Source organism: Talpa europaea (assembly GCF_964194135.1).
Source record: "Talpa europaea genome assembly, chromosome: 14".
NCBI lineage: Eukaryota > Metazoa > Chordata > Mammalia > Eulipotyphla > Talpidae > Talpa > Talpa europaea.
In genome coordinates this window covers 4659497-4668599 of record NC_140082.1, presented here as the reverse complement: position 1 = coordinate 4668599, position 9103 = coordinate 4659497, and the positions used below count along the sequence as shown (strand labels likewise).

Below are 9103 nucleotides of genomic sequence, written 5' to 3'. Positions count from 1 at the left end.
TGGTGCAAGGGGTTAAGTCTTAGCACTATGAAGCTATTGCCAGCCACTACAGCACAAGCTGGATCCCTGGCCAGGGAGCTGACCCCCAGTGCACAGCAGACCTCTCCTGTCTCCCCGCTGCTCCCCTCAGCAGTGTATTTCAGTAGATCCACCTGTTCTGCTCTCCATTCTCTCTCTGGTGAATCCTCTCACCCCCTGCACCTCTGGCCTATACCCCAGCTCTTGTATGCATAAATAAAAAATAATTTTTTAAATGGTGAATTTTATGTTTCATGAATCTCACCCCAATTTTTAAAAAATGATGAGTTATCAGGTCTTGAGAGGTCAACCACACACCCTAGGCCTTTGCTCCCTCCAGCTGAAGCCCCCGGCATCTCAAGGCATAAGACCTAATGCATTCAGGGCTCTCTTCTCTCTCTATTCCCAACCACAGGCTTCCCTTACGTTGCTCAGACACACCACACACACCCCAGCCTCGAGACCTCTGCACAGGCCTTTTGTCTGTCTGGCTGTTCTTGCTAGATCTTCCCTGATCTGGCTCCTGCTCCTCATTCAAGATCTCAGCTCAACTATCCCTTCATCAGCGACGCCTTTTCTGACCTCCTTCCTCAAAGTGAATCATTGACCAGTCATTCTCTATCACTGCCTATTAGCAGGTATTAAAATCAATTTAGCAGGTCTTGATTACATTTTTTAAACAAAATCAAATAGAATATATCCCAAAGAATAAGAGTAAATATTTCCACGCTTACTAAACCATTTCAAATGTATTGGCTTAAAAGAATCCCTTTCCTCCCACAAGTCTGCGGGCTAGCAGGGCTTGGCTGGGCAGCTCCGCTCCACGTGGTATTGGTTGGGGTAACCCTGTGTCTGAATTTAGTAGGGGCCTGTCTGAGGCTAGAATACCCAAGATGGCTTCCCTCCTTCCGGGCATCAGGGTGGGCTGCCACTTCTTCACATGGTCTCTTGTCCCTCAGGGGTCTGACCTGAGCTTCCTTATGTGACAGATGGGTACCAAGGGCACAAAAGCGAAAGCCCTCAGGCCTCTGGAAGGTGAGACCCAGCACAAGCACAGTGCCCAGAGGTTTTCCTGGTAAAGTAAGTTCTCAGACCTGCCCAGATTCCAAGAAAGGAAAATGGACTCTGCTTGCTGCTCGAGGGATGGCTGTACAGGCCAAGAATGGTGTTTGCTGAATTGTTGGCAGACATCTTTGCAGATAATTGACCACAACTGATTTGTGAAAGTTTGATTTCCATTTACTAAACATTCATGTGGGTTCACTGGGTCACACCATAAACACATTTTCGGCTGAGTCATAATGAAAGGTTTGAATAACACTTCTCACTCACCTCCTTCTAACTTTCTTCCATAGCACTTAGTAATCTCTAAGCTCAATTTACTCTATTAGAGATCTCCCCCAACAGAATATAAGCCCCCTGAGGGTAGGGACCTTGTCTTTCTTGTTCACCAACGTAGCCCCAGCACCTAACGGGGCTGGCATAGAATAGGTGCTTGATAAACCTCTGATGTTATTGAATAAGTAGTAACAGCTATCAATTAAAGGCATTACCTCACTTCATTTGTTCAATACCTATTTGAGCACCTAATATGTGCCAGAAAGTATTCCAGGTACTGGTGAAACAGTGAACAAAATAGACAATAATCCCTGCCCTCACCAAGTTTACATTTCACTACCGCACTAGAAGGATTTCCAGTAATTTGCTGAAACTATTTTGACAGATAAGGAAAGTCAGAGAGGTCAGGCCCAAGCTCACACAGCAAATGACCTCACCTTGACACCCAACTCTGCTCTGCTCTGCTGCGGATGTTGGGTGTTACCTAGAGTGGGGTCTAAGTGGCTACAAATCTCTATTTCTGCAATAGCTTCTCTGACGGAGCAAACGCATCTGGGAGTCAGACAAGGGCAGTGGGAAGAGCCAAGTTCCATGACCTCAGAGTCTCTGCCAACCCCACCTCCTAGCGCCCCCACCCCGTGACGAAGGCTCACACCTAGGGTGTTGCAGATTCAAGCCACAGTTCTCAGTCACCCCCACTGTCTTATCGGCATGTGACATCCCCAAGTGGCCGGGGCCTGCAGCCCTGGCAAGAATGTAGCCCAGACAAAAATAAACCTGCCACATTCCTTGGCAGCCCCCTGCCCCTCTGTGCTCTCCATCCATCCAGCCTCACTGCAGAGTCTGCCAGAAAGGCTAAGAGAGGGAGAGCAGGGTGGAGGAAGCAAGGGCTGCTGCTGCTGTCCAACCCCCAGAAAGAGGGGAAGAGAGAGAGAGAGAGGAGAGGGGGCGAGAGAGAGATCACCTTATATGGGAACACGCGCAGACAATGTGTGGCAATGGCTTAGAGGGCAGCAGAGGTCAGATACCAGACAGATGGAAGAAATTAAACATGGGACAGAGCGTGTTCCTGGGCCCTGAAAACAGCTCTTGTTTCGCAGGGAGTTCGCACAAAGCCTGACCCGTTTTCCTTTTTTGCAGAAGCTGAGCGAGATGTGTGCCCTAAACTCCCCATGACTTTGGGTCAGGCCCCCAAGTCTGGCCCCACAGAGCTCTCAATCCTTCAAAGCCATTTTTCTTCAATGAACAACTCCTCTTTACAAACAAATAGGAGAAGGTTGGGCCTATTTCCTAAGTTTCCCATGTCTCTCCAAAACACATAAAGGAATAAACACTCCTTTATTTCTGGTTCATTAATTTCATTCATTCAACAGATTCTGAAAACCAGTTATGCCCCAGACACCAAGCCAGTGGTGGGGAAGACTGGATGCTGATGGCAAAGACGACAGTTCTAGGGCATTGATTTGTGCCCATCTGATTAATACTCCTATTCATGATTTACTCAGCACCTTCCGTGCCACAGTAAGTGCGGCTACAGACACCGATCATGCCCTGTGGGGTTGACAAGGTATGTAGGGGAGAAATGACAGGTAGAAGTGACAGGCATTGGACAAACGATCCCCCTGGATCCTCTCAACAGCTTTCTGAATCGGCTACCATTACCATCTCTGTCGAACACAGAGGTTTTCAACATCAGCACTGCTTTGGGCTGGCTCCCTCATTGGTGAGGGGGTAGGGGTGGGTGTGGGGTGGGGTGGGTCGCTCTGTACATTGTAGGAATTTAGCAATATTTCCTAGACTCTACCCACTAGGTATCAGTAGCAATAACCTGCTCTCTCTGCAGTTCCTCCAAACCAAAATCTGCCTCCAGACATTGTTGAACACCCCAGGGGGGTCAAGAATCACTCCTGACTGAGAATCACTGACTCATGACAGATGAGGAACAGAGGCTCCAGGTGAGTTAAGAAACGAACCCACTGTCATAACACTGACAAGTACGGGGTCACACCCTGGTCACTCCAATCCCAGTGCCCGTGGACTTGGCCATTATAATATGAAACCCTGTTTCCCTGACAACAGGTAATTGTGGGTTTGGATGGTTGTACTTTGTTAGCACGTTCCACAAAATGGAAGTCATCTGTGTTAGTTCAGATTCTGAGAAGGAGGTGCCAAGAAGGGCTAAGATGTGCAAGAGATTTACTGGGGGCTGTATTTATTCATGCCTGTGGAGGATCAAAGGAAGGGGGCGAGAGCAGCAGGAGCTTTTATTGAGTTGGTGCCTTCAAGTTCAGTTTTGGAGCATTCCTTATTGTCTGAGCCTGGACAAGACAACTATGGTGAAATAATAAGAGCCAGGTGCTTTCAGGCGTGATGCTGGCCGGATACTTCTTAGAGAAGAAGGGGATGGAAGGATTGGGTAAGAACAGTTTCAGACAGAGCCTCCCTGGTGGCACAAGGGGTTAAGACGCATCCTATGAAGTTCTCCACAGCCAATGCAGCACCAAGTTCGATCCCCAGCCAGGGAGCTACCCACATGGCGCAGCAGACCTCTCCTGACCCCCCACTGCTCCCCTCAGCAGTGTACTGCAGTCAATCTGCCTGTTCTGTTCCCCAATCTGTCTCTGGTGAATCCTCTCACCCCCTACACCTCTGGGCCTGTACCCTAGCTCCTGTATGCATGCATAAATAAATCTTTTTTTTTAAAAATAACAGTCTCAGACAGCAGTGTAGTTTTAAGAAAGTTGCAGCCATTTTGATGGGAGTTCCTAGGTCAAAGTCACCTGTAAGGGGACTCTCAGGTTGGGTAGCAGTGGGGCTACAGGAGCACTCCCACTGTACTCAGACACTGGCTGGGAGCAGCCAGAGGAAATACAGCCTTGGCGGGAGCTAGGACTGTCAGCCATCCTCTCCAGAGTAGACTCTCTTGAAGGAGTCCTGAGGTTTGTAGCCTGAGGCTGCCGCTTCATCAGAGAAGTGCTGCCCAGTACTTACATTTATCTTAAGGCAAGGAGATAAAAGGCACCAGCAACACAGCAGGGAACAGAGCCAGGCTGGCAAGCTTTAAGCAAAGGGTACATTTTCTTTCAAGCTCTTGATCTTCAAGATATTCAAAGTCAGCTTTCAATTTTCCAGCAAGAAGGAAAGAAGTACATTCTCAAGGGCTGCTTTGTATTAATAGTCTGTGGATGTGGCACTCGCAGAGCCTCAATTTTTGCATCTGCATAATGAAGTTATCTCATAGGTTTGACATGGAGATCGAGAGAATGTATATGAGTTTATGGACTTGCTTTTTAGGAGGTCCTCCTGCATAAGCTTTCTGCTCAGCCCTTGATTTTGTAGTAGGCTGACATCTCCCTGCTAGATGACCTGGATTTCTGTGTTCCCTTGAAAATTCAGGAAATCTGGCTATTGTGTGTGGTAGATTGGCTGGAGCTGAGAAGAGGCTGCCTTCAGAGAGGACATGTACTTTCTAGTTTGCCACAGTCTCCACTACTCCCTATTGCACACACACAGATAAAAAGACCACCTAAACCAATGATTTTTTGGTGACTAGGGATGTACGTCAGAATCCGGAGTTGGAGACAGGCATCATTTGGGGAGTACCTTTTGAATATCAGCACTGCTCTAAGCTGTTCCAGTTCTATATAGAAATGCTAATCATCTGTGCAGATGCTGAGACACAAAGAAGGGCATACTTTCTTTTGTTTAAAAAAAAAAAAGCAAAATTTGGACTAGAACTTCCTACTTACCCTTGCAGTGAAACTGGTGCAAAACACCAACTTCTGTAGTTTTTAAGAGAATATTTTTTTAGGGGGAGGTCCACCAAACATCCTCTAAGATGGAGCTGATCAAGGAAATGTGAAGTCAAGGGCCATGACCTTGTAGGAGCCTCAGTTTGCTCATCTGTAAGCTGGGAAACAATTCTCATATAGAGGATCAGAAAGTGCTTTGTGAGGATTATCGAGGCTAAGCACCCAGACACACAGTAATGCACTGAATGGTCTCCTACCACTGAATGGTCTAAACTTAGGATGTGGTCTGACTAAAATTGCCAAGAATTGTTTATATGAGACATTAAGTCTCTTATGTTTCCAAAGCTCTGCTTCCTCATCTGTATGCTGTGGCAAGACCTCATCTATACAATAAGGATCTTTGAAAAAGAGAAACAGATACCACTATTATTATTTCACAATTGTCTTGTCCAGGCTCAGACAATGGGGAACACTCCAAGCCTGACCTTGAAGGCACCAACTCAATAGCAAATATTGGTGCATCACTGCCCTCTGCTGGTCAGTAGTGGTGCCACAGATGGTTATAGAGAGGAGAGGGTCCTTGGAGAGGAACCCCTGGGAATCTGAGGCAGAGAGGGAAGGAACCTGCCCCAGGGTATAGGGCCAGCCATGGACAGAGCAGAGTCTCCAATCTGGGGTTCCAATCTCTTAACTCTTTTCAGAGGGGAAAAAAACGAGGACAGAAGCTCAACCATTGTGTTGCTAGGCCCTCATGACCTTCTACATAGTCTGAAATTTCCTCTCTTGGTCTTCCTTAGCCACTCAAACTGGATGGACTTGCATTCTTTCCTTTACACCAAGGTGGCCACTGTGAGTCCTGAGGCCCCGAGTCCTCCCTAGTGCTAGGTTCTTTACAAAAATGGTCTCAGATCTTTTCAATTCCTTTGTAAGTTGAGCCAGGAAACTAAAGCTCAGAGAGGTTACCCAATGTAAGCACAGGAGCTGGGCTCTGAAAGCTCACGAGACCCCAAAGCCCACATCAAAACCCAAAGTGCCATCAAAACACCAAAGTGAAGCAAAACATGGCGGCTGGTGTTGAAGACATGACTAGTGGCAACTCTGTGTTTGTTGAATGTCCAGAACGGCAAGTGCTGAGCAGACACGTGGTGAATCCATGAGGGGGACCTTGTGGAGCACCCACCACATGCTAGCGACATTCATGTATTGTTTAATTCTCCTGTTGGTAAATTTGTGACCTTGAACCCTGTCTACACCCTGAAGGTAGACTGAGGTAGACTGGAGGAAACTGGGTTCAAATTGCTAATCTTTGCTCAAGGTCACTTGGTGAAAGCAGGAATGCCGAATCTAACCCCCTGCTTGATGTTAGGAGATAAATAAATTATGCCCGTTAAAGACATAAAAAGAAGAAAGAATATGGTTGCCATGTCAGGCTGGCCACAGGACTCCTTGCCACAAAACTACTTAGGAGCTCCTGTAAACCATTTCCTCCCTGGAGGTCTCGGGAAGTCTCCTGATCTTGTGCTGAGTGCCCCTGAATTGTTCATTTTTTAAAGATTTATTTTTATTTATGCATACAAGAACTGGGGTGTAGGGCAGAGGTGCAGGGGGATGGTGAGAGGATTCACCAGAGACAGAGTGGGGAACAGAACAGGCAGATCTACTGAAATACACTGCTGAGGGGAGCAGTGGGTGAGACAGGAGAGGTCTGCCGTGCCATGTGGGTCAGCTCCCTGGCCGGGGATTGAACTCAGGCCGCAGCGGCTGCTGATAGCTTGACTGTGCTGAGACTTTAACCCCTGCACCACCAGGGAGCCCCTGAATGTTCATTTCAAATGGTTAATTTTACGTTATGTGGATTTCACCTCCATTTCAAAAAAATTCAACCCTAATCACATCTTACTTTCCTTCTTGCATGTGATGTTTATCACATGCAGATGGCCCTCACACCCCATATATCTGACATCTCTTCTCTATCCTGCTTTCTGCTTTGGGGTTTTGGTTTCGTTGTTAACTTACAGATTCCCAAAGAGTGCCTGGCCCTCAGTCAATGTTTCTTGAATAAAAAAATGAGAAAGAGCGTGTTGGGGAGCAGAGCTCACTCCCTCCCCATCTCTAATTCTCAGGGGCTCCTGATCCTCAAGCACATTAAAAATAATCCTCAGCCTGGGCTTACTTCTTTCCCTTTTCCAATAGAGCTAAATCCACGGGTTCTCATTCAGTTCAACTCTTTTTTTTTTTTTTTTCAGTCAATGAAAGGGAAACTTTATTGAGGGCCCAGCGTCAAGGGGCTTGGGCAGGAGTTGCCTGCAGGCAAAGGAAGGAAGGGTCTTATTTGACCTTCTTCTTGGGGCGCAGGTTGTTGGTATGGCCACACTTCTTCTTGCGGCAGTTGACAGCACGGGGGTGCAGGCGAGCATAACACTTGCGGCAGATCATCTTGTCGCAGTTATATTTCTGGGCCAGCTGGCGGAGGGAAGGTTCAATGATGCCACCCCGAAGGCGCAGTACCAGGTGCAGGGTAGATTCTTTCTGAATATTGTAGTCTGAGAGAGTGCGACCATCTTCCAGCTGTTTGCCAGCAAAAATCAGACGCTGCTGGTCAGGTGGGATGCCCTCCTTGTCTTGGATTTTGGCTTTGACATTTTCAATGGTGTCACTAGGCTCGACCTCGAGGGTGATGGTCTTGCCCGTCAGGGTCTTCACAAAGATCTGCATTTCTGCAACTGCCGCGCGGCCGCCTCGTTGAAGAGAAAGAGGGCGGCGCCAGTTCAACTCTTTGAACACATCTTTGTTCAGAGTCTGACAAGAGCAGGAGAAGACAATGAATCCATCCCATTGTGGGAAGGATTGTCTCCTTGGCTGCTCTGTGGCTTCCCACAGTCATTTAGGGTCACCCCAAACTGTAGCTACAAAGCCATCCTGTCTCCCAGCTGGGAGAACCTCATTCTTAGACGCCTCAGGTGTGGCTCCTCAGAGGGGACATTTACAGCAATGAGTCAGTAACCTTTTACTGAACAGCCACTCTGCCAGAGCTCTGCACAAGGCTCCAAATTCCATTCATTCATTTGAATATCAAACATTTATTGATCATCTACCATATGCCAGATGCTGCCCTTGACTGTGGCCCTAGAACTCACAGTTGATCATGAGTTTATGGCCTAGCTGCCAACACAGCCTAGACCAGGGCTTCTTGGCCTCAGCACTACAGCCATTTGGACCAGATCTCTGTCCTTGGTACACAGTTCTCTGTCCTGGGGAGCTGAGCTGTGTACTGTAGGAAGTCTGGCAGCATCCCTGGCCACTAGAAGCCAGGAGCACCCTCTCAATCATGACAACTAAAATGTCTCTAGATATTGTTGACCGTCCCGGGGTCACACAGAGAACCACTGGTCTCTCTTCACACCGAGTTAGAACCACAACTATGAGATAAAGAAAACTCATTTAAATTTATTGTTGTGTGATCTTTCCTCTATCTCAGTTTCTCCATAGATGTGTGTGTGTGTGTGTGTGTGTGTGTGTGAGAGAGAGAGAGAGAGAGAGAGAGAAGGCAGGCAGGTGGATGGGCGGGTGGGCATATAAACCTATCTTTCTCTTGCCTCTTACATTGAACCAGGCAATCACAACAGCAGCTAACGTTTGTAAAGGGTACATAGTGTTAATCTGAATTGTAATAATAATCATTGTGAGTCAGCACCATGTTCAAAACTTTGTCTCGATTATGCCCCTATAAAGAGGGCGCATCAGTGCCTACTCACAGCTGAAGGAGCAGGCTGGGTGATGTTAAGCCACTTGTCCCAGGTCACACCGAGAGTCAAGGGCTCCAATCAGGTCTGTCTCACTCAGGAGTGTGAGAGCTTCACCACCACGCTGGGATTCCTAGCTCCTCAGCCAGAGCCTGGCACTTAGTAGGTACTCTGTAAATATTGTTGTCTGAGAATGAGCAAGAGCACGAGGAAGGAGCATGAGAAAGGCTTGGGGAAGTAGAGGCTGCTCCT

The 9103-nt window shown here is 47.6% G+C and overlaps 1 protein-coding gene across 1 annotated transcript; it reads right to left on the bottom strand.

Moving 5' to 3' along the window:
* Positions 1–7138: 7138 nt before the first annotated feature.
* LOC311183906 (ubiquitin-ribosomal protein eL40 fusion protein) lies at positions 7139–7844 on the bottom strand. Its single transcript, XM_084253593.1, has one exon. It carries the CDS (start codon positions 7821–7823, stop codon positions 7437–7439), a length of 387 nt encoding a protein of 128 aa, XP_084109719.1. The 5' UTR covers positions 7824–7844; the 3' UTR covers positions 7139–7436.
* Positions 7845–9103: the final 1259 nt, after the last annotated feature.

What these genes read in the sequence shown, in the direction of transcription:
- LOC311183906 (XM_084253593.1), bottom strand. Translation starts at nt 7,823, where the DNA reads ATGCAGATCTTTGTGAAGACCCTGACGGGCAAGACCATCACCCTCGAG.